Source organism: Macrosteles quadrilineatus, unplaced genomic scaffold, assembly GCF_028750875.1.
Source record: "Macrosteles quadrilineatus isolate MER2022 unplaced genomic scaffold, UCM_ALF_1.0 Scaffold_2__2_contigs__length_208266976, whole genome shotgun sequence".
Classification (NCBI taxonomy): domain Eukaryota; kingdom Metazoa; phylum Arthropoda; class Insecta; order Hemiptera; family Cicadellidae; genus Macrosteles; species Macrosteles quadrilineatus.
In genome coordinates this window covers 43,993,678-44,020,588 of record NW_026542595.1, presented here as the reverse complement: position 1 = coordinate 44,020,588, position 26,911 = coordinate 43,993,678, and the positions used below count along the sequence as shown (strand labels likewise).

General features: G+C 35.3%; 1 protein-coding gene across 2 annotated transcripts in view; it reads left to right on the top strand.

Moving 5' to 3' along the window:
- LOC128985442 (phosphatidylcholine:ceramide cholinephosphotransferase 1-like) overlaps window positions 1-26,911 on the top strand; it is a 135,844-nt gene that overhangs the window by 6,644 nt on the left and 102,289 nt on the right. The window contains exon 2 of one of the 2 annotated variants that reach the window (XM_054404925.1): window positions 1,288-1,594. Coding sequence is in view for 1 of the 2 variants with exons in the window: in XM_054404923.1 (XP_054260898.1) it covers window positions 11,893-11,990 (98 nt within the window). In the remaining variant the exon portion in view is untranslated. Of the gene's footprint in view, window positions 1-1,287; window positions 1,595-11,766; window positions 11,991-26,911 lie in introns of those variants that run through there. The other variant, XM_054404923.1, reaches the window with a different exon arrangement.

Sequence of the window (26,911 nt, the reverse complement as noted above, 5' to 3'; positions counted from 1 at the left end):
TCATAGTCTATGATTAACGTTTTTGAACGAGTTAGGTACCAAGGTACCAGTTTATTTAACATCTTAACTTTTATATTTTCTTAAATTTAGAATAAGCATATAATAACAACTTATTTCTTTATCATTTTTACTAATGTTAAAACATTTCTCGTTAGTCATCACCACCTTACTCTGTTTTATTAATCGGTGATTTGAATGTGTTGAGTGATATATTTCCCCATTCATTGACATACGGTTTGTACAATGTGAAATATTTTGATGTGTCAGGAGGTGAGCGTTTAGATTTGTGTTGAAGCTTGTTCTTTTCACATAATTTTTTGTTAAAGTGGGCTATTGTGTGGCATTACCAAATAAATATGGAAAGGTGTTGAAATTGGTTAAAAATTAGTTTATAAACGCTTATTATAAGTGTCTTTTGAATAATAAAATCCTTATCCTTATATATATTACGTGAAGGCGATTTCTACAAAATACTACTCATCCGTTAATAATGGACGGATCTTTACAAACGATGTGTCAAAATAAGTATTTTTTGTGTAGACATATTTTTTGCCCTCTTTTACCAATTCCTGTAATAAAGTCCTCGGGCTTTGCCCCACAGGCCATCAAAATCCCCATGTATTTCTTATGAAGAAAATTATCTAACCCAGCTGTTAAGCTTTGTTCTGCTATTTAATTATATTTGTTTACATGAAGAATTGTTTCTTGCTGACATGTAGTCAATGAAGTAGACTTTTGCATATATTTTAAATGCAATACACTATATAAAGTGATGATAACACATTTAAAAATCTGCATTTAAATAATCAATAAGTACGATTGAGCTTTGCCTATATGTTTCCTGGTAAGTGTGTTGTAACTGTTTCTTATAGGCCTAGTATATTTAAAAAAGTGACTTATTCTTTTCTGCATTCTCACCCTGTAGCGAAGCACGGGCAGAGCAACTAGTAATAAATAATAGTTAAACTCTACCAACACTACCTAATAGATTTAAGGTCTGTAATGATGACATATCTGTAGTTACCAATCCATTTTGCTGAAGATCAAAGTATGTACCTTTCTCAGAACTGGTGAAGAAGGCATATCTTGTTCACTGTTTGTCTTGCAGCATTATTGTATTACAGAATTTAAGTCTGGTATTGGTCAATTAAACCTTGTCACATAAGGTTATTTGTAAAAAAAAAGCACAAATAATATTACCATTAATATGAAGAAAATGCATAGGAAACTTGATTCATAATTATAAGAAATAAGTTATTATACCCTATATATTTTTTTCTGTTTCAGGTTTGAAAATTCCACCCCGAGCTATGTTCGCTTCAGAGAAACTTAAACTATTAGATTTCAACTGTTACCGGTGAGTTGATTTGTCTTGGATCTGGTGTTTTGTCTTGTTGCGTGATGTTTGGTGTCGCGTGAGGTCTCGAGGTCGCGACTGGGTGTTAGGTGTGTGACGGACCATTGTAGAGGTTATGTGGAAGCCTCAAGAGCTTGTCGAGTCCCCTGGACATTCTATCCGATGACCCATCCGTCGGGCCGACCCGGTCCACCCCAGCCTGTCTACTGAGCCAACATGTTTTGTTATTTCATCAGGGTAAGTCTGTCATCTCTTAGTAAATGCACTGTTATACAGCTTACTGCACCTCTATGTCTCTGATAAAATCAAATCAACTTGACAGTGGTATGGTATGTAATTGAAAACGTCAGTAATCGTGTAGACCTTTCGTCCTGTTATCATATAAGAGGGATTTCCAATAATATATTGTATTTTCTCTAGTGTAATAACAAGTGAAAAAGTTGTAATTAATACAAACAATCTCTTATATTAATACGTGAGGGCTGTTTTTTGTGAACAAAACTCCTCCGTTATTTCTGGACCGATTTTAACGTTTGAGGTGTCAAATAATTTGTCACAATTTGTAGTTTTGCATAAAGATTTTAGAATTTAAAATCTCTTACCCTTAAGGGTCGAGACACTCTCAAAGGTCTCATTTTCCCCATAAGAATTACATTGAAAATAAATTGAAAAGCAAAAACAGCTGTGTATAAAAATACCCCCGCCGCAACAAACCTGCCGACTAAGCGAATTTCCATTTGTCTGAATTCATTTTCAACTAAACCTTTTTAAATAACATTAGGTTTAATGAGTACCTAGGTTTGCTGTAACAAGGAAACAAATAAAGTGTATTTTTTTGTAAAATAGTAATAGCCTAGTATAAAATAAATAAATTTGCCAATTATGATCAAAATATATCCATAAACAAGCAAACTACAACATTTTACAATACTCTCCATAATAGTATGGGAATTTTACATTTACATTTTTTGGAATTTTCTCTGTTACCAATAACCGTACAAAAACACTTTGATATACCAAATTATTTGTTTTTTTAAGCTCTTTAAAAAGGTCTAGAGATAAATTAGGAAATTTTGTGTTTTGAGGGTCAAAAATGAGAAAACCCATTTTTTACCCCATTAAACCCCCCGTAAAACCCCGTTCCCATGGTCCAATCATGCTGGTTCGCGAACTCATTCAAGTTTATCCCGCCTTACACCTTTAAACGAAATTTCATCAAAATCGGACAAAAATTACTCAAGTTATCGCGTTCACGGACGTATATATATATATAAATCTATGTATATATATACATATATAACAATTTGAACGAATGGTGTTTTTGGCCTCTGGGGACATCAAAATGAAAAAGTAAATCGGTCCCGGGCCTAGGTCTCACAGTGCCACCTACGGTAATTTTAGCTACTTCCCTATAGGGAAATTCGCTAATAAACTCACCAGCTTTTTGGGAGTAAATATTGATGTTTGTAATATTTAGGAGTTTATAAACAAAACCTAAACAGTTAATCAGTTTTGTTGGAACAGAAAATTTCTTGAATTTAAAGGAGAAATGTTGAAAACAGGAGGAGGAGACAATTAATAGGGAATCTTATTCTTATCAGAAGAGTAGAGGAGAGGCCTGGTCTCACAGTAAGGAATCCAGGTACACAATCACTTCTGGGGATGAATAACTTTTGCCAATTATGCTAAGCAAGTTATTTTGGAAGTAAAAAAAAAAAAAAACATGAAGAATATACACATAATATTGTCACAGTGGTAAAGTAAACCTACCTAAAGTCAGATCAAATAAATACATACAAGAAATGTTTACTGGTAACAGATTTAAGTCGGGAAACATTTGTAGAAAACACAAAAAAAAGGCCGGGTCCAAAAAATTCTAAAATATTTGTACAAGAAGCGTTTATTATTTCAAAGCGCTATTAAATACCGGGAGTATTTCAATTAGTTACATAAGCATTTAGTCGGGTGTTTTAGACTCATCAAAAATTATGACTGTTATTACTGCAGTTTTAAAATAACTTCTGTGTAATACCGGTACTTGACAATTGCTCGATTTCGAGCAACAGGTACACTAGTATTATTTATATCGGCTTAAAGTTATCTAGCTTAAATTACCCAGAATTGTTTAGAATTGAAATAGCAGGGCTTGCACTACAAATTTTGGCTGAAATCTCGGCCACTTAAGTTTGTTTTTTATAAACTTCAATTTGCAGGCCTAATCTTAACAGTTCTTAACGCCTAATCTTAACTCATTTAATATTTTTACGTTAATTGCAAGCGCAACAATATAGTCAATTTGAATTAAGTCACTAGTAGTTTTCGGTTAAGTAAAACGTTAGCCAGTTCAAAGAGCACGCTAAGAAAGTTAACTACAGCTATAAACGGATGGCTGGGAAGCTAGAAGAATAATTTCATTGTGTTCCTTTAATATGTTGTATGTAAATTACAGAGATGATGGTGGAGTAAAATCTCAAACTAAGATTTATCAAGTTGAGGAATGCTCAACTAATTGCTAGCTTACATAACAGAGACAGTGAGGAAGGCTTGAGCGTCTTGTTAAAACAGGATTTCCGTACATAAAATATATTTTTCAACATTTTTTGTATTGCTGAACTCATTCAAAAAGCCTAACCCTTTTGGTATGCAAAACTAGGAATAATAGCTGCTGGCTGAAAAAAACCAAGTATGTATAAACACACACACACACCCATTATCTAATATAGCTTTGTGGAAGAGGCTCAACCAAAGGAACATCCATAATTCCAAAGTACCGGTACCCATGAACTTTTGAGAAAACTAAAAGTCACACCCCCATAAACCATATACTTAAAATGATAGTCATACGAGAGACCTTGCACAATACTATCCAATATTTCATAAATTGCCCTTTAAGGTCGTAATTCCTTTCTAAAGGGAACTTTCCTATACCTAATGTTAAAAATACCTCAGCTGTATTTGTTATTCTTTCAATTTATTACCTTATTAAAATCAGTTGAGATTATTTGTTTATATTACGAATTGTGGATATTTATAGGCATGCACTGTGGATGCGATGCTCCCTGGTGTGGATTAACCGCACTAGTGAGTACTACGACTATCCGCAGTACTATCCTGATAATTAGACCATTTCGTTAATTACAAGGAAAAATGTGGTTCGGATTCCACTATAAACTGTAGGTCCCTTAGTTGCCATTATAGGCCAGTCAAATCGTACATAAAAAGAGGCTAAAATCGCAAAGCGTGATGTATTGCTGCATTTTTAATATGTTGTTGGGACCAGTTAGGGTAACTCAAAACCAAGTTTGCAGCTTCGAGATCCCTGTGCTCCCTGCGTAATAAGTAAAATATTAAAAAATGTATGTAATTTTTTTAGTTTTTGGTCTATAACTTATTAATCGTGCATTTTTTATAATACTACTCAAATGTAACAATTAAAGTACATAAAATTTCCAAAAATTTAAGCGTGGTTTCATTTTTGAGTGTCGAATAGTTTTTGAGCAATGATTTTTTAAATATTAAAATTGTTTTAAAGTAATTACCATAATTTATATTTTTCCTGGGTTGGACCCACACAAATTGGGTAATACCCATATTATGGCAGAACTCTTAAAAACTGCTTTTGTGGTAAATTTTTTTGGCTTTTGTTTTATCACAAAACCAAGTCTGTACCTTCAACACTCTTCTGAAAACTATCTATTCTATATATAATTCAGTTTTAAAAATCTTTGTACAACTAAATCTAGAGTTCTACTGGACCGATTTTATTAACTAATGGGTCGTTGGAAAGCTTAGGTCGTGTAGATTTGCAAATAATTATGAAAGTTTGTTTTTATTATGATTTATGGTGGAAAATTTCAAAAAAACATGTTTTCCATAAGAAATACATTGAAAACGGTGTTTTTCACACTTTTTATTTGGGTGCGACTTTTAGCTGCCTTTTTTAGTGTTTCCAAGAAGTGTATGGTATCAATTTGTAGGAAATTTTATTCTCTTTCAGAATATCACCTTCCACTTTGGTCGGTTTCCTCACCATTTAAAAGTTATTTGCAAAAAAGCTAAGCAACCTCCGAATTTATAATAATGAGAAAGTATTGAGTTTGGGATATTTTTGTTAAACTTTGTACAACTAAATCTAGACTTCTACCGGACCGATTTTGATAATTAATGAGTCATTGGAAAGCCTTACTCATGTAAATTTGCAAATAATTATGAAAGTTTGATTTTATTTAATATTTGTGGTGGAAAAATAAAAATAACAAAAATACATTAAAAACTGTTTTTTCAGGTTTTTATTTTCAAGTTTATATTTGTAGTCAGCTTTTGGCCACCTATATTAAATAATTTAAAGAAATACACAGAAGGTATTTGTAGGAAATTTTATCTTCTTTCAGAATATCACGTGCATTTTCTACGATTTACTCACCATTTAAAAGTTATTGTCAAATTAGTTAAGTGACCTCCAAATTTTTAGTTGTTAAAAATACTGAATTAGGGATATTTTTGTTAAACTTTGTACAACTAAATCTAGACTTCTACTGGACCGATTTTGTTAACTAATGTATCGTTGGAAAGCATAATTTGTGTAGATTTGCAAATAATTATGAAAGTTTGATTTTATTAAATATTTGTGGTGAATAAAGAATAAAAAGCAAAAATACATTAAAAACTGTGTTTTTTTATAGTTAATATTTTAAAATTTCAATTTATAGTTAACTTTAGGTTGCCTTTTTTGAATATTTTCAAAAAACGCCTAAGAGTACTTTGTAGCAAATTGTATTCTCTTTCAGAATATCACCTTCCACTTTGGTCGATTTCCTCACCGTTTAAGAGTTATTTGCAAAAAAGCTTAGCAACCTCCTAATTTATTGTGGTGAGAAAATATTGAATTGGAGAGATTTTTGTTAACTTTCTACAACTATATCTACAGTTCTACTGGACCGATTTTATTAATTAATAGGTCAATAAAATCTGTGTAGATTTCCAAATAATTAGTAAAGTTTGAGTTTTATTTATTTATGGTAGTAATACGTTTGCCGGTATGAATAATCTAAAAATTTGTATGGTAGTAATAATGGGTTAGCCAGTATGCATTATCTGATCATATGGAACACATGTATTAACCTATAGTTTAACAGCTGATTGTTTTATTGTTATTTCCTTGATTTTTCTTTGTTTACATTTAGTTGTTTACTATTTGAATTGGTGGTTGAGGTCCGTAAAGTGTGTTTCTAAAGTGATGTTTTTAATCTGTACCATTAATAAGTATTGGTAAGTTAAGTGATGTATGGATTTCATAACCAAAAAATATTATTTTAAACTGTCAATTATAAATTATTCAAATTTAATTTATAATTCACAGTTTAAAATAGTATTTGATATTCGTTATTTTGAACTGTTAATTATAAACTCAATATTTTACATTAGTTGAAAAATGAATAACTTTACTCTTCACTACATGGTTGGTGATGGAAACTGTTTCTTTAGAAGTGTCTCATTTTTATGCCATAAATCTCAATCCAGATACAGTGATATACGATCCACGGTAGTTGATGAAGTCGTCAATAACTGGGACTACTATTGTCCTTTGATCGTAGGGGATAAGACATGTAGACTAGATGTAAAAAAACGCGACGGAATACAGAAATTTGATGACCAAAGATGGGGAATACGCCGGTAATGTCGAAATCGAAGCTGCAGCAAGAGTTTTTGACTGCCAATTCAAAATATATGCTGAGAAATTGGATTATTTTGTAACGGTTGGTGAAGGCACAACGATCTATAAACTACGATTCTCAGGAAATGTGGATGCTGGGCATTACGATGTTTTGATAGACAATAGTATGCCTGAGAATCAAGAGGATATAATCTTACCAAAATCAAAACGTGACTGTGCATCAAAAAATAGAAAAAGTAAAACATGTTCTGGCAGACGTGAATCAACAGCTCATAAAAATAAATTGAAGAAACCAAATTATAGTATAGATAAAGATTTACTCCAAGGGGTAAAAAAGTGTTTATCAAGCAATTAAAAGGATAGAGACCCAGAAAATGAAAAAGAAACAGAACAAGATAGTCTGACCAACACTTCACTCAGAGATGATGCAACTTCCTCAACCTCCTTAATTTGTGTATTGGGAATGCCAATACACAAATTAAATTTAAAAATTGGAGCCGTAATAATGTTGCTACGAAATCTTAACACAAAACGGGGGTTATGTAATGGCACACGATTAATTGTTAAAGAACTCAAGCCCAATTTAATAATTGCAGAGGTTTTAACTGGATCAGCACTGGAGCAGCACGTGAAATTGTATTCATTCCAAGGATTGACTTAGCACAGACGGACACGGACACAGATTTACCATTTGTTTTAAAAAGACGGCAATTTCCTTTAAAATTAGCGTTTGCTATTACAATAAACAAAGCGCAGGGGCACATTGGATAAAGTTGGGATATACCTTCCAGCACCAGTATTCAGCCATGGACAATTGTATGTTGCAATATCAAGGGTTAAAAGGTTTGAAGACATAAAAATTAAAATTATCCCTGGCAAAGAACAAGGAAGATTATTAAAACAATCAGATGAAGTCTTTACAAAGAATGTTGTTTACAAAGAAATACTGTAAATAAAATATTTTTGTAAAATTGTATTTGTTTTTCATTATTTTACTCTTTTAGAAAATCAGTTTGTTTTCTAAACAATTTCATTCTTAAAAAAAATTTCAGGTACTTACAAGGGCATATATTATGTACTAATGTACCTTCTAGGGACCGTTGTATTTAACTACAACGGGCTCTGTTGCTAGTACAAATAATAATTTATTACAGTCGGGACCACGTAAGTTTGCAGTTGGTGGCAGCGAATCACAAGACAAGGCTAGTGCGACGTTGCCACATCGCCCGTTGACATTACTAATTAAAATATACTAAGCAATATTTTCAAATCAGCTGGTATTATTAGATTTGGCAACACCGCACGGTTCTCATTGGGTCATTCAAAACCATATGGTAATTAGGCTCCTCCCTCAACCGCAAACATACGTGGTCCCAACAATAATATCACGATTTTTTTATTTAATGAGTTGAAATAATGTCCCCCAACCATTAGGTGATAAAACGAAATGAGGAAAAACATATTTAAGGTTATATTTAAAGATAAATTATGACAAAACATTCTATAGTTAGTATTTTGGCTTTTTGGACATTGAAGGCAAGGTATTAGAAATGTTTCCTGATTCAAACTCATCGGGTAAAGACATATTATCGTCAGGATCATCTTCATCCTCTTCAATACTGTAAATGGTAATGTGACATTTTGGCAATTCTTAGCAGAGCAAGGAGTACGTAATGGTGAACCCTTAGCCCGGCCTTCCGACATGTGCAAGCACTCGTGCATCCCTTTTTACACCTACATGAAATTAGTTTCAGAAGGTTGGGTGGAGCTTGACTGCATGAGCACATACAATGGAATAAACCAATTAAAGTATTATATTGTCTGTGGCATGAGGTTGTTACTGGAACCAATCCTGCTGTGCTATTTGACCAACCCCACTCTGTGGGATCCTTTTCAATCCCTAACCATTTTTGCACTTGGTGGTATGCTCGAAATGAGTGGAAGGAAGCTGCATCTTAGGTGGTGGGCAAGTGTTATAAGTTTACGCTGGCTGCTGCCTTTACAAACAGGCGGAATCGAAGGTTTTATAATTCATTGTGGAATGTGTTGCCACCATGCAAAGCAATTAGGCACTATTCTCCAGCTTCCTAGGAGGAATTTTTAGGGTGAGAATGGGGAAACCTATTTTAATCCCATAAAACCTGTTCCCTTTAGTATGATCATACTCTATTTTACTCTATTTAATGTGCTGATGGACATACACACACATTTACATGTCAAAAATATAAGTCAGTCCCGGCTGTGTATAAATAATGATATTTTTGGACATCTAAATAAACAAAATTATAAGGTTTTAGCGAATTTTCGATATAGGGAATAAGCTATTACCGTAGTACTCATGGTAAGACCTGGGCCCGGGACCGATTTCAATACAGTACAAAATCAACAATATTCACCCTATATATACTGTAATATATATATATATATATATATATCAGATCAAAATTGCAGCTTATCTAACTATAGAATGTTTAGTCATAATTTATCTTTAAATATAACCTTAAATATGTTTTTCCTCATTTCGTTTTATCACTTAATGGTTGGGGGACATTATTTCAACTCATTAAATAAAAAAAATTGTAATATTAATAAATTATTATATGTATAGTTTTCAGAAAAGTGTTGAAGGTACAGACTTGGCTTTGTGATAAAACAAAAGCCAATAAAATTTACTACAAAAGCAGTTTTTTAGAGTTCTGCCATAATATGGGTACTACACAATTTATGTGGGTCCAACCCAGGAAAAATGTAAATTATGGTAATTACTTTAAAAAATTTGTAATATTTAAAAAATTATTGCTTAAAAACTATTTGACACTCAAAAATGGAACTATGCTTAAATTGTTGGAAATTGTATGTACTTTAATTGTTACATTTGAGTAGTATTATAAAAAATGCACTATTAATAAGTTAAAGACCAAAAACTAAAAAAATTACATAATTTTTTTAATATTTTACTTATTACGCAGGGAGCACAGGGATCTCGAAGCTGCAAACTTGGTTTTGAGTTACCCTAACTGGTCCCAACAACATATTAAAAATGCAGCAATACATCACGCTTTGCGATTTTATTGTCCGATTTGACTGGCCTATTAGCTGTATGGGCTATTAATTAACAGCTGTGTCTAAGGAATATGTCACAAGCGTCTATGCAGCCAGTGCAACTCCGAGGATCGTGGATTGGATCAGAACACCCCCCACCACCGCACCATGTCGTACGCTTCCGAATTAACCGGCGCATCAGCATAGCCTAACTGTTCGCGGAAAATTGTTATCTCTATCACTGTCCCTGTCAAAACGTATCGTTTGTAGGTTAAATTTAAATTAAAAATAATTTAACTGTCATAACCTAACCAAACTAACCAAACTTGCTGATAATGACAAACTCTAATAAAGGTTTACTGATCGAAAAAATAGTTCTGTTCTAAAAATAAAATTATAAATTTCTCAAATTAAATTTTTTAATTATAAAATTAAACTCATAACCTAACCAAACCTGCTGAGATAAAAAAAATTGTTGACAAAAAGTTAGAGCTACCAGCGGGTTACGAAACCGGCACCTTTCGGGTATCAGCCAGACTCGCTATCCACTACACCACCAAGTCTAATGACTTGGCTCCGTATCGTTGCGGTAGTGGTTGACGTCACGCCATCGGCACGGAGCGGTGGTGGGGGGTTTCCGATCTGATCCATGGTGGAAGTAAATATTTACTTCCACCATGGCCTAGACGCTTATCAATAACTCGGCCTTAGTCACTAACAAGACTACAAGATCGCGCCACTCATCCTTCACTCATATTTGGGTTAAAATACGCACATCGTGGCGTACCCATCTTAAATAATTGATATACTGTATTTTGTTTTGTTTAATTTCAGCTTAACTTAACCAATCAATAACTTAATGAAAGATTACACATGAATCTTTAGTTTTGGTTTTATTAATACTTATGAAGTCAAACGGGACGAAGCCCGTGGGTAACAGCTAGTTATTTAAAAAAATAATTATTCTGATAACAGGAATTTTGTCCACATCAAACTATTTGAATCATGTGCATAATACGAGCCCTTGCTGATGTGGGCGGACATCAGAAAACGTTGTATAACTGTGTTTCATAACAAACAACCCCCTCAGAGACCATAGGAATGCGGTTGATAAGATTGCTCAGTGGTGTGCTGGAGCTCTTGTCGGCGCGGATTCGGCGGATTGTGCAGTTGATCGATCGATGATCGGATGATCGATCGTCAGTGTCATAGTTGGTGACCTTAAAATAAATATTTAAAGTTACACATGTTCAGCTACTGTAGGTAGCTTCATGTGTTGAACTTATCAGAAGTTTCAATATAACCAGAAATGAAGTGGTCCGACATTAATTTAAACCTTTTTTTATAATCCCAGTTTTTGTACAAATCATATTTATGATTAATTTACTTTTGCGAAGTATTTTTTTAAAGCACAAAATGAGTCTGCACGTTTAGGTAATTACGTCCAATTATAGGTATTACAGGTATTACGTACTTAACTAGTTTCAGACATTGCCTGACAAACTGACCCAATTTCACATCACCGCACTTGTAGCTTATTGCAGGCATGCCGACGGTTTGAGGCTCCCTGACAGTAGGGTTTGGTTTCAGGTTTCAGTTTCAGCAGTTTCACTGGACTGAATCAATTCGCTCTACTCCATGCAACAATGATGCCAATGTCACGTTTGTTTTCGTACGATCAGCTGTTCTGCTGTACACTGCCGGTTAACCTAAAACAGTGATAGTGATTTTAGTTTATTTGTAAGTTCAAGTTGTCTAGTTTTTTCTACCAGTTTCATAATCCAAATTTAAAATGATGTGAAGTGGTGCTTTTTGAAGCATGTCATATGTTTCAATCGATCCAAATACACACGATGTTATTATTGAAGTTTACAGTGAACCGAAGAGGGAATCTGACACTGACTCTCCAGTACCGATGTAAGTCCCTTTAGCTACATAAAACAATTCTCTGTCTATTATTATGAATCCTTAAAGGATATATCTTCCAACTAACAATTAATTTCGTAGGCCAACCTTTCAACTTCACTTAACCTATTTAGTGGAGGCCCCTCCTAGCTTAATTTGTGTTTTAACCCTCCAAGTGTCTCTAGTTTTGGTCTTAATGTTCACCCATTTATTGCGAAATCGCAGGGTTTTATTAAAATGTATCTTAGAAACTTAAAAACAAAGTAAAGTATACTGTTTTATATATCATTTTGTTTGGAAAATTATGGGCTTCAATGTGACATATAAAACATTACGAAAAAATGTTCAACAATTTTTGTGGGGTTAACATTTCTCAAAAATTATAAAATAAATGAAAAAATTTATGTTTGCGCTCAATAAATTGTTATAATTTATGGCTGCACTTTACTTGACGTCCTACACTCATTCGATTGTTTTTTTCGATTCGATATTTTCATTCGATTGTTTCATTCGATATATCGTTTGGTTAGTTAAGTTAGGTTAACCTTACCTAACTAACCAAACGATATATCGAATGAAGCAATCGATTAATCGATATATCGATCGATATTTTCATTCGAATGAGTGTAGGACGTCAAGTAAAGTGCAGCCTAATTTATAGGCCTACAAATATTTTAAAATAGCCACTTTGTTCAGAATTTTATGAGGATTCCAAAAATATAATAATATAAGGAAGTAAGTTAGGTTTGCAAATAAATAAGTTATGGGCAAAAAACAGATTTCGGTACATAGCGTTTAGCTAAGAATGCATAGCCTAACCATAGCTAGGAATCTGGCTAATTTACATCAATATCACTACATACTTCTTCAGGATCATCAACCAGCCCTTCAAAATCACTTAAATCTTCTTATAATGCACCACATAGCCTATATCACTACTTTTGATTTTTAACACTAAAACCATGATAAACGTAATAAAACACATCAGTCATCGGTGCGAGGTTAACCAAGCTATTTACAAATACGCACGTCAGCTGTCTGCTACAATATTTTCGGAACTAAAATGAAAAGCGTATAGAAAAAGACATCAGGAGAAAGCTCTGAATCTGCTGAAAAAACTATACCTAACTAGATCCACTTCAATCCGATTCAGTCAGTCCCAGAGCCGTCGCCGTAAATAGTGTTTGTGAGTCGCAAAAGCCACACATAACACTATACAGCGGATGTGTTATGAGTCGCTTTTACGACACATAACACTCGGAGGGTTAACTTACGCACATACCGTATTATGTTAAGAGTCTATTTTTACTTTGGCCACGATTTATCAACACTCAACAGTATATAGGCTATAGGCCTACTGTTCTTTGATTAACTTGAAAATTCTCTCAAATCTTTTTAGGCTAATATCATCAGCCTAAAGCTATTGTTTTTTGTTCATGACTTTTTAAATCTTTTTTTATCACTAAGTAAATAACTGGCCATTGGATAAACGTTTTTTCTCCCCAAATTATTACTTTGTGAATTATAACTAAGGTGCAGTCCCTATCTAGAGTATGTTTAGTGTAGGCTTACAAGATAAAAGGCCTAAGCTATATTTTGGATTAGAACCGCTGGATTTCCCCTCTAGACTTCTAAGATAAGTGTTCACATGTAAATTTAATAACTTTACTTTCTATGAAATCAGTCTTTTAGCGAATTTCCCTATAGGGAAGTAGCTATTACCGTAGGTGGCACGGTAAGACCTAGACCTGGGAACGATTTAGGCCTACTTTTTCATTTTGATGTCTCCAGAGGCCAAACACCATTCGTTTAAATTTTTATATAGGCCTATGTATATATATATATATATATAGGTAGATTTATATATATATATATATATATACGTCCGTGAACGCGATAACTTGAGTAATTTTTGTCCAATTTTGATGAAATTTGGTTTAAAGGTGTAAAGCGGGATAAACTTGAATGAGTTTGTGAACCAGCATGATCGGACCATGGGAACGGGGCTTTACGGGAGGTTTTATGGGGTAAAAATTGGTTTTTCTTAATTTTGACCCTCAAAACACAAAATTTCCCAATTTCTCTTTAGACCTTTTTAAAGAGCTTAAAAAAACAAATAATTTAGTATATAAAATTATTTTTGTTCGATTATTAGTAATGGAGAAAATTAAAAAAATTTAAAATTTAAAATTTCCATGTTATTCTTATGGAGAATTATGTCAAATGTTGTAGTTTGCTTGTTTATGAATTATATTTTGATCAAACTTGGCAAATTTATTTATTTTGTACTAAGCTATCAATATTTTACTAAAAAACACATTTTATTAGTTTCCTTGTATAGCAGCAAACCTAGGTATACTCGTTAAACCTAATGTTATTAAAATATATTTAATTGAAAATCAATTCAGACAAATGGAAATTCGCTTAGTCGGCAGGTTTGCTGCGGCAGGGGTATTTAATGGTCATTTAATCGTAAATGTAGGCCCAAATTTCATTAAGTAAGCACGTCTCACCTTTAAAACTATTGAATGTATTGACTTGTTTATCAGTCAGTAGAACTTCGATCAGAGGTGGCATAAAGGTACATAAAGAAGGTACATAAAGGCGAACAAGGCGGTGCCTAGGGCCCTGTGTTTTTCAGGGGATTCGCACAGCCGTATTTCAGGTATTAACTTAAGAGAGGCCCGCTATTGAACTTAGCCTTGGGCCCCGCAATCTCTAGGGCCACCACTGACCTACCACCGATTAACCGTCACTCCTTTTATCCTTCACCCTACTGCAGTAATTAGATGATTTTTTTTCTGCTGGACCCACTAATATCAAATCCTCTGTTTGAAAAACAAACTATGAAACCAAATTGTTTTAGCGAATTTCCCTATAGGGAAGTAGCTATTACCGTAGGTGGCACGGTAAGACCTAGACCCGGGACCGATTTACTTTTTCATTTTGATGTCCCCAGAGGCCAAAAACACCATTCGTTCAAATTTTTATATATGTATATATATATATATATATATATATATATAGATTTATATATATATATATATATACGTCCGTGAACGCGATAACTTGAGTAATTTTTGTCCGATTTTGATGAAATTTGGTTTAAAGGTGTAAAGCGGGATAAACTTGAATGAGTTCGCGAACCAGCATGATCGGACCATGGGAACGGGGCTTTACGGGGGGTTTTATGGGGTAAAATTTGGTTTTTCTCACTTTTGACCCTCAAAACACAAAATTTCCCAATTTCTCTTTAGACCTTTTTAAAGAGCTTAAAAAAACAAATAATTTGGTATATAAAAGTATTTTTGTTCGGTTATTAGTAACGGATAAAATTAAAAAAATTGTAAATTTAAAATTTCCATGTTATTCTTATGGAGAATATTGTCAAATGTTGTAGTTTGCTTAATTATGGATATATTTTGATCAAACTTGGCAAATTTATTTATTTTGTACTAAGCTATCAATATTTTACTCAAAAACACACTTTATTAGTTTCCTTGTAGCAGCAAACCTAGGTACTCGTTAAACCTAATGTTATTAAAATATATTTAACTGAAAATCAATTCAGACAAATGGAAATTCGCTTAGTCGGCAGGTTTGCTGCGGCGGGGGTATTTTAGATAAAGCGACCAAAATTGTAGGCCTACTAGGCTTGTATCATCCTTAATAAAAATGGCCAAATTATTTAATACCGGTACAGTTTCTGATTTGTGTATCTTTTTGACTGTCATGTCCAATTTCATTTTAGCCCTTTTTGAATAAAGTTAACTTGGTTTAAACACGCATAAAATGCAAACAAGTAGCCTATTGTTACGTTATACTCTCTAGTTGTATGGTGTTGATATAAGTGTCAGCTCTTTTCAAAGCTTCCTTTTTCCTGATTATAAAACACTGACACCACTTTGACTGAATAAACTAGCCTATTTGGAACTAGGCTAATGACCCTAACTAAACTTCTCTTTATTCATATACACTTTTGTTGCAGTTTTTGTACAGTTAGGTAACTTATTAACTGGATGGTATTCGGGTTACCTGGATTACCAGTAGGCCTAATAGGCCACTTAAATAAAAGTAAATAGGCTCTGATAGTTTATTTTTTCAGCTTTAGTTCTTGTAAATGCAAAATTGTTCAATTCTTTGTAAAATTATTGAAATGACAAAAAATATTTTTTTTTAGTTTAGAATGTTTTGTAATGGAACAGATTTCCTTTTATTAAACAGAGCGCCAGGCTTATAAGTAGACCATGGGATTGCATCAAAGCTGAAACCGCTTATTGTGCACCCTCATTCACACGTCCTCATTCTCCGTCAAATCCTAGATTCTTAGTGAACCATGAGATCCTTTTGACTATGATTACCTGTTCTTCCCTTTGATCTCCGGTCAATAGGCCAAGGGATCTCACACGCAGACCTTGCAGGGCTGGGTACATAAATATCACGTGGAAGGCTGTCTCCTCCTCCTCACCAGATTTTCTACATAAGGAGAGGCTTTCAACTTGAATTCCCATCTTGTGTACAATGTCCGCAGAATACCCAGTGGCCACTGATGAAGCCAACCACTTTCCACAGGGTCTTCCTATTCAGCCCAACGGCATCTTCCACTATCGCACACGTCGCCCCCGTTAAGGTTGGAACAAACATTGAGACCTTCACAGCTTTCATTAGGTTTCTGGCTGGGGCAAGCTGGAACAAGATTCCCTCGAAGGCACTCAGCTCAGGAGCTTGCTTGACCAGCCAATCCTTTGTGGCTGGGTTAGCACCAACCACCATGGCTCTGCCTTCTATATGGCAGCTGCTTATCCTGACGTCTTTGCCACGAATGGCATGCCTGGACAGCTCCCCCTTGATTTTGTTGGCTTCTGCCTCCGTCAGCTCCATGTCCGGGTGTTCAGATCTGGTGATGACCATCTTCTCCACGGATAGTTTCTCCGAATAGGCCCTCTGTGAAACAGCCGACCCCTCTCCCTCTTTCGTTCTCGTCTTCTTCTTGCCCCTGTATCTTCAGGTGTCAGGTGCTCTCGCCCCCCTCTTTCCTCCTGTCTTCCTGGAAGCTTCAGTAGGGTCAGCTTTGGGGGTGCCGCCCTCGCTCTGCTTTTTCCCAGCATCCTGGTTAAGAGAGGAACCGGCTTCGCTGGGAGCAAGTTTCAGGTGCTTAACAGCCCATGCCAGCCTCCTCTCCTTTCTGGATATCATCTTTACGCTCTTGTTTAAGGCATCCGCTATCCTCTGTCTTCGCATCTTGCCCCTGGAAAGTCGTTTTTTTCGGTTCCTCCCTGGTTTCTGCGAGCTTGCCGTCATCGTCAGATTTCAGTAGACTTTCCTCCTCCATTGGGGTCATATCGTTTACGCTCAGTCTAGCTATAGAATGCTTTCAACCTGTCGGTCACACTCTTCTTGCAATCAACAATGGTTGGTTGGTTTTTTGGTTTTTATCACTAACATCTATAATGTTCCCCCGAGTACTGCGTATCTAAAGGTCCACAATGTTCCCCCGAGTACTGCGTATCTAAAGGTCCACCTGAGTGACCCGATTAGAGAGGTAATGGCCGTACTTTATTCAGCATTGCTTTCAGGATTGATTTATGACAAAATAAATAGGTTTACGTACCTTATGTCGTCAATCCTTTTGTAGTCTCGGGCGACTAGTTTCGAAGCAGTTGTTTTATTATTAAGCCAATGTTGTCACACATGAATGTTAACACAATGCCGTAATCAATATTTACAAATTTAACACACATGAAAAACACGGATTTGATTAACATAGAATGATGCGCAACCGGCCATAACACCCACGCACGTTAACGGTCACGACTCAATTACCCAACGTCCGTCTGGAGACATTGACCTTGGAGGGGGTGAAACAGCTGGTTATGAGCGCCTTTGTTATCAATGTCCTCAATCCTATCAAATATTATATTTCGGCCAAAATTTAACTTTTAATTTAAAATGCCATTGGGATATTTCTTTGTAGCTTTGTAGATATCATATTTTTTAAGGACGTTCATTAAGGAGTCTGGTACATTTATGTGAAATATCCATGCTATCACTACAGCCATTATTATTGTGGTTTTCATTAATCAGGTGTTCTGCAAACTCTTGTCTTGTGTTTTCAATTTAGGCTTAGGGCCATGTCATACGAGCGCTATTGCTGTCGTGCAGATGCCGTCGCGTTAAAGTCGCTCCAACCCGGCAACGGGGTTCTTATGGAGCATGTCATACGGACGCTAATGCCGTCGGCGAGTCCGCGTTAGCCGGACGCTGAGCGCAGCCAATGCGGACAGTTGCGCTAGCGGCAAGGCGCACGTGACGCACGGACCCTGTCATACGGAGCGCAAGCGCCAGCAGGACGCATTGGCTGCGTGAGCACTGTCAGAACAACTGGAACACCTTTGGAGTGATCATTGCGATATTTGATACGGAAAAATTTATTTATTTAGTTGAAAAACTGCCACCTCTCACACACGGCACTAAGGAGTTTGTCAAAAGAAGCAACCGACATTCGATAGTAACTAAAAAATTTATCTTCATACTTCCTGTGTTCCTGGAACATCAGATGAATCTGTGCTGTCGACAAACGAGAAGAAAGCACAGGATGGGTTCCCCATTGTCTTGGATTCTTCCGATAATACTCTGTGTATCTAAAATGTGCAAAAAGCTTATACAACCTAACTGGATGGTGTCCATCTAGGTAATAACATAATTGCCGCGACGGCAAATGCGCCCGGAAGACGCTACATATTACAGGCACCTGGCGTTGGCGGGACGGCATTATACATTACACCTGAAATGTACTTTTTCCGGCGCTATCTCGACGGCATCTGCGCGACGGCAATAGCGCTCGTATGACATGGCCCTCAGGAAGGTGTTCTTTAAACCTTTTCTTGAAAGAACTACCTGTTTGTTCGATATATATTTTTGGACAGTCGCTGCAGGATAATTTGTAATAAACTCCTGTGCTCTCTAAGCTATTGGATAGGCCTACTGTCAATTTTGATGTATGTGAATTTAATTGGCATTCTAATTTGCTTGAAGTTTTGCTGGTCAATGTTATGTTGTGTTTCTTTAGCTCATTTTTTAAGGTGTAATGTAAGCAGCTGTCAAATTCTAGGGAGACGAAGTTTTGATCTGTTTTTGTAATTGTTTTTGGTTATTTTGTTTATCAATTATGTTGTCGATGATATTGATAGCCATTGTTTACAGCTATGAATTAAACGTTTCATTTTCTGGGTTAAGCTGCCTGAGACATAGTTATTATTAAAAGGCGGTTAACACAACTAGGTATTGTAAGCGGCCATCTTGTGTGAATGTGGATGATTGGAGGTAACATGGATAGTATGATCTGTGGTTGTAGACTTTCTATAGATTTTGTATTCAATGGTATTGTTATTTTTGGTCAGAGTTAGGTATAGAAAATTTATTGAATTGTTATTCTCAACTTCAAGTGTGAATTTTATTTTCTGTGAAATATTGTTCAAATGATTATTAAGAATTTGCAGATGTATAGACTGTCTAGAGTTTCCATTCAAAAGAAAGAGGGTGTTGTCAACATATCTTTAATAAAATTTGATTTTCTTTGAAAATTTGTTGCTAGTAAAGAGGATGTTTTCATTTTTTAAACTATTAGACACATTTTGGAGAGCACACTGGACAAAGGTAACCCCATGACAAATCCGTCTTCCTGCAGATAATATTTTCCATTAAAACTGAAATAATTTTATTCTGAAACTAGTTTGAGAACTACATCTTCTAAAAAAAAACTTTAGAACAAAATTATTTATTTAATGGAAAAAATTATCTGCAAGAAGATGGATTAGCCATGGATTCATCTTTGTCCAGTGTGACAAAAATATTGAAATTTTTAAAAACAATATTCCATGTTGTTTGTTTGAATAATATTCGTTAGAAGTTGATAAATTGAAAGGTTTGTGTTTAAACCTTTTCATACAATAGGTAGAGACTAAGGGTTTTACGTAGACCATTGATTGGCAAGATAACTTGTGTTTGTTAACAATTTGTTATTAGCTTACTACTGAATTGCATAGTTAAAAGGAAAACATCCAATGGTGTTTTTTTTATCACTCACAGTTACTTTGGGAGATGTAGCTCAGGAATAAAACTCAGCACTCGCTTACAAAACCCAACTTTATTGTTAGCCTACAAAGCAATACATAATACCACCGCCGCAGCAAAGCTGCAGACTAAGCGAATTTCCATTTACCTGGCTGGATTTCTTCCAAAATATTCCCTTAAAATTGTCAGATCTATTTCCTATTTAAATAACAGTACCAAGGGACCAAGACTTGCTCGGTTGTGGTTGATTGGATTTAATCGTTAAAACAATATCGTAAACAGACACATTTTATTATTTCCGAACATATAACATACACCGAAAAAAAATTTATTACATAATCCTACCATACACATTTGATTGCCGAAATACGTAAGAAACAACTCTGTACTGTAATGCTGTACTCTGTAGAAGTATCCAATTTTAAACAAAAATAAGATACACTTTTATGATCTTGTCTAAGTTTAAGTGACCCTCGCACAGAATGTTTCTCCCCTCTAGTCATTGAATCCCATTGTTTGACTTTTGCGCTTACCGGTGATAGCAGATAAAAGTATGATTCAAACAAAATCATATTAGTTTCAAATGCTTCAAGTGACAACAATTTTATACTTTTGCGCTACTACTTCTGAAGAAATTAAGATTCTGTCTCTTTTTTCATTTGGATTTAGTATACGGTAATAGTTTTATGCTAATTATTGTTATAATGGTATGATCAAACTTATTTCTGATCCTGTAATTTTCGGATCTAAAACCCCATTAGTCCAATGCTGAGACTTATAGTTACCAAATTAGTTTTTTCAGCAACACCCACAGTACCCTAGGTGCAATAGGCCTACTGGTCCACCAATAAATTTGTTACCTCAAAAATTATCTATTCCTAAAATTGCAACCATATTCTTCCCTAGTTTTTAAATACATTTAGTTAGAACTTCCATAAACAATCAAATCTTTAGTGTTTTGTAATCTTTGCTTAATAGATAAAACTGCTGTTTTCCCTTTTGTACTGTATTTTGTAATTTGCTAGTATACTGTGAATAGTTTGTTACAAACACATGCTACAAGTATTTTGTTTACTTTTTCCTTGTTATTTTGTTCAACCAACTTAGTTTCTTGGCAACCCATAAGGCCAATGTTCAAATTTTACATTTTTAATCAGGGCGAGATTCCAAGTTCACTAACCTTGTTACCATATTTAGTTGATACTGATTGATGGTTGAGCAGTATGAGAGATCTCCATCCTTAGCTTTGTTTTTAAGATGAAAACTCTTATCACATTCTCTTACACTCCTTTGTGCTAAAGTATGAACGCAACCATTTCGTACTTCTAAAAGTTCATTTTTAACCTGTTGGGTTTTAATAATTATTGAAGTTCTGTCATATAACTTCATTTAACCACAAAATCATATAAATCTCAATGTAATTTTTAGAGTACTAGAAAGAGGTCGAAGTTGAACCAAAGAAGAACAATGTCGTACATACCAATGGACTAGACACGGATCAGCTTATTAAGTGCACTGGCCACTCAATTTTTATAGGATGAATCTCTTGTGTGCTGGTTGGTTAAGAGAGTGTGTACTGTATTGAAAAGTCCAGGTTAACGATTTGTTTGCATGTCTTAGGTGGCCATCAGGGTGCTGAATAATGCAAGGACTCTTCTAGTCCATCTATCACCTTGCAATCACTTATGTATCTCTTGTGTGCTGGTTGGTTTAGAGAGTGTACAGTATTGACAAGTCCAGGTTAACGACTTGTGTGCATGTCTCAGGTGGCCATCTGGGTGCTGAATAAAGCAAGTAATACTCTCCTTGTCCTTCTATCAGTAGGTATGTCATCCTACCAGGAAATCACTTCTGTATCTCTTGTGTGCTGGTTGGTTAAGAGAGTGTACGGTATTGACAAGTCCAGGTTAACGACTTGTGTGCATGTCTCAGGTGGCCATCTGGGTGCTGAATAAAGCAAGTAATACTCTCCTTGTCCTTCTATCAGTATGTCATCCTACCAGGAAATCACTTCTGTATCTCTTGTGTGCTGGTTGGTTAAGAGAGTGTACAGTATTGACAAGTCCAGGTTAACGACTTGTGTGCATGTCTCAGGTGGCCATCTAGGTGCTGAATAAAGCAAGTAATACTCTCCTTGTCCTTCTATCAGTATGTCATCCTACCAGGAAATCACTTCTGTATCTCTTGTGTGCTGGTTGGTTTAGAGAGTGTACTGTATTGACAAGTCCAGGTTAACGACCTGTGTGCATGTCTCAGGTGGCCATCTGGGTGCTGAATAAAGCAAGTAATACTCTCCTTGTCCTTCTATCAGTATGTCATCCTACCAGGAAATCACTTATGTATCTCTTGTGTGCTGGTTGGTTAAGAGAGTGTACTGTATTGACAAGTCCACGTTAACGACTTGTGTGCATGTCTCAGGTGGCCATCTGGGTGCTGAATAAAGCAAGTAATACTCTCCTTGTCCTTCTATCAGTAGGTATGTCATCCTACCAGGAAATCACTTCTGTATCTCTTGTGTGCTGGTTGGTTAAGAGAGTGTACGGTATTGACAAGTCCAGGTTAACGACTTGTGTGCATGTCTCAGGTGGCCATCTGGGTGCTGAATAAAGCAAGTAATACTCTCCTTGTCCTTCTATCAGTATGTCATCCTACCAGGAAATCACTTCTGTATCTCTTGTGTGCTGGTTGGTTAAGAGAGTGTACAGTATTGACAAGTCCAGGTTAACGACTTGTGTGCATGTCTCAGGTGGCCATCTAGGTGCTGAATAAAGCAAGTAATACTCTCCTTGTCCTTCTATCAGTATGTCATCCTACCAGGAAATCACTTCTGTATCTCTTGTGTGCTGGTTGGTTTAGAGAGTGTACTGTATTGACAAGTCCAGGTTAACGACTTGTGTGCATGTCTCAGGTGGCCATCTGGGTGCTGAATAAAGCAAGTAATACTCTCCTTGTCCATCTATCAGTATGTCATCCTACCAGGAAATCACTTATGTATCTCTTGTGTGCTGGTTGGTTAAGAGAGTGTACTGTATTGACAAGTCCACGTTAACGACTTGTGTGCATGTCTCAGGTGGCCATCTGGGTGCTGAATAAAGCAAGTAATACTCTCCTTGTCCTTCTATCAGTATGTCATCCTACCAGGAAATCACTTATGTATCTCTTGTGTGCTGGTTGGTTAAGAGAGTGTACAGTATTGACAAGTCCAGGTTAACGACTTGTGTGCATGTCTCAGGTGGCCATCTGGGTGCTGAATAAAGCAAGTAATACTCTCCTTGTCCTTCTATCAGTATGTCATCCTACCTTGCAATCACTTATGTATCTCTTGTGTGCTGGTTGGTTAAAAGAGAGTGTACTGTATTGACAAGTCCAGGTTAACGACTTGTGTGCATGTCTAAGGTGGCCATCTGGGTGCTAAATAATGCAAGGTAATACTTTCCTTGTCCATCTATCAGTATGTCATCCTACCTTGCAATCACTTATGTATCTCTTGTGTGCTGGTTGGTTAAGAGAGTGTACTGTATTGACAAGTCCAGGTTAACGACTTGTGTGCATGTCTCAGGTGGCCATCTGGATGCTAAATAATGCAAGGTAATACTTTCCTTGTCCATCTATCAGTATGTCATCCTACCTTGCAATCACTTATGTCACGAACACCATTCATCGATTGAATGACCTCATTTTCAAATACTTAAGTGATTTCTCACCAAGTTTGTATTAATTTAATGTTATTAATTGTGGATATAAAGATTTTTTTTTATATATAAAGAAACAAACTAAAATAATGTGTATATTTTCATGTACGCATTTTCCTTCCCGTTTGTAGCGTTAATTCCTGAAGCAGAACGTTTTTAAACTTTCTGCAACGGACTTGGAAAAATACAAAAATTTTCTGCGGACTTATATATGCTGTCCAAGCTGCGTGTAAATGAACCATGTGTGTGTGATATTTTAATGAATATTTTGAAATAAATAAGTTATTTAATTGAACCGCTTTGTCAATTTGGCCATTCTATGCGTTCTTTTTCACGATCAATGCTCGGAATATTGACGTTGCAGCTTTTGTTTGTGTAATGCATGATGTTTTGTAGCGTTACCATTTGTAGAATGGAGAATTTTTCTGCAGACAATAAAGTTTTAGACTTTCTACGGAAATATTTTCTACAAAACAATTTTATTAACTTGTTATGTAGCATTATCTGCAGAAATGTATACAGGTTAAGTTTAAAAGGGCTCTTGTGACCCTAACTTTGCCTGTGAAAATAATTTTTTTTAATAATTATAATAATAATAAAAAAAACTACCAGTTGGACAGACTGGGCTTTCTGCAGCCCTTCGCTGCCTTTCTGAGACAATGTCTCACTGTCCGAATGGTTGATCGTTTTTTAGTTGGATATATATTTTCAACACTGCAATATCTTATATGCAACACTAGTAAGCTTTATCGGTACTGTTAACATATTTTGTATTAAAATTTATTTCTAACATGTGTTCAATTTATTATTGTTGAGTTGTTTATGTTTACTTACAGATTGTGATTTAATAAAAACTTACTTTCTATTTTCTTATACAAAATGTGAACTTTTATTAGTAAAATTAGTGGAATCAACAGTGGCGACGAGTAAAATGGTAAGTAGAAAGAACTAGCTGTTGGCCCGTCCTACGAACGGGAATCAAGTAGTTGATTAAAACTCAATATAAATATAGAAAAAATAAAATAGAGAACATAAAAAAATAACTCTATAACCACTTATTGTACATTGTATAATTTTACCCGGGCAAAGCCGGGTTTTGTTGTTATGTAGTTTTAATGTAAAAGAAAAAACCCATCCAATTTATATCAAACTGAGACACGTGCTAATGCATTACAAGAAAAAGTAGAGAACGAACTTGAACAACTGGAAATTTATGGTATAATCACACAAGTCGAATCATCTGATTGGGGCACACCATTTTCCCTGTCGTCAAACCAAATGGTTCAGTCAGAATATGCGCTGATTACAAGGTGACTGAACAAAGTCATCAAAGACAAACACTACCCTATACCTCGTTTTGATGATATCATGTCAAAGATGCATTGTGGAAGGATATTTTGTAGGCTACTCTTGAAATCGGTAACGCATACTTGCACAATGCACATGGAGAGGGAAAACAGTTACATCATGCAAACAATCAGTAATCATAAAGGGCTGTTTAAGGTGAACAGATTAATGTTTGGAGTAAAAGTGGCACCCTTTTTATGGCAGAGATTCATGGACAAAACATTACATAACTTACCGGTACCGTACAATGTTTCTTTGACGACGTATTTGTCGAAGGATCTAACATGGAACAGCTGCCGACTGGATAGGTGTTTGAACGATTTAAGTTAAATGATTTGAGGCTAAATAGAGAAAAGTGTATGTTTTTCCAGACCAAAATTGAGTACTTAGGTCATGTGATCGATAGCATAGGATTACACAAGTCAGATACTAAGATACAGATAATTTTAAAATGTAGAAGACCAGAAAACATAACTGAACTCCGAACTTTCCTAGGCCTTGTGCATTATTACAACAAATTCATAAATAATTTGGCAACACCGCTACATCCTTTGATTTCGGCTGCTACGAAACTAATACACTTTTAAATGGAACTCATCTTGTGAACAGAGCTTTCTGAAGATTTAGGAAAGTATTTCAAGTGACGACGTTTTGGTTTACTTTGATTCTAGCCTTCCACTGGTTTTAGCTACTAATGCTTTGCCGCTATGCATGGGAGCCGTTCTGTCGCACTGCTATATTGATGGAACAGACAGACCAATTGCCTTTGCCTTTCGATATAAGGTGAATAATTAAAAGACATGTTGATCAGCTGATTCTTCGTAAAGTGCCGCAGCACAGTAAATAGAGGAGGAGGTGTTAACATATGTTTTATTTAAATTTTTGTTTCTAACATGTTTTCAAATTATTATTTTGTTTACTTGTTGAATTGTTAATGTTTACTTACGGATTGTGATGTACTTTCTATTTTCTTATACAAAATGTGAACTTTTAATAGTAAAATTAGTGGAATCAACAAGTCTTATAAACGGGGCCGGGCCACAGAATCAACTGAGTTGTATTTTAGATAGGTAAATAAATATTCATAGGTACCTATTTTCAAAAGAACATTTTATTTTATCATTACAAATTGCCTGTGTTGAAAATAGATAGTGTTTAATAAATTTAATGTCAATAAAGCAATACTATTAACATTGTAGTTGTTCTTTTTGTTGATAAGGAGCTCAAAAAAGCTGGGTTTACATGATGCCAGTTGGTGAGACAGTTGACTTCGCCAATTGTCATTACACGATTGCGTTATTGTCAAAAGCCAGTTGTCCTACTCATTGTCCTCAGTCTACTTCCAGAGACGACTTATTTTCAGGGTAATTGTAAGGGCAGTTGACAAGGCAATTGGCCTGAAGTGTTTACATAAAGCTAATAATTTCATACCAGTCAGTTATCTTCTGACAATTGTCTCACCTACTGGCATCGTGTTGTGGTTAGTGGTGATGTACAATGATAAGTAAATTAATGTAATTAACATTTTAGAGAATGGACAAAAAGTACAACATCAAAAGAAAGAAAAAGTAAAAAAAGTAAATATTAAGTTAACTACAATTGCTAACATATGTTTTAAATTAAAATCAATTGAATACTGATAGATGGTTAGGTACAGCTTCATACTCCCCTCCCAGTGACAGCGCAAAGTTTCATGAGAGGTATTAGGAAGAGATCCTCACAACACGCTCAGAGGATTTATGTAATCGTCTCAGAGCGGGTTTTTAGCGAATTCCCCTATAGGGGAAGTAGCTATTACCGTAGGTCTCATGGTAAGACCTA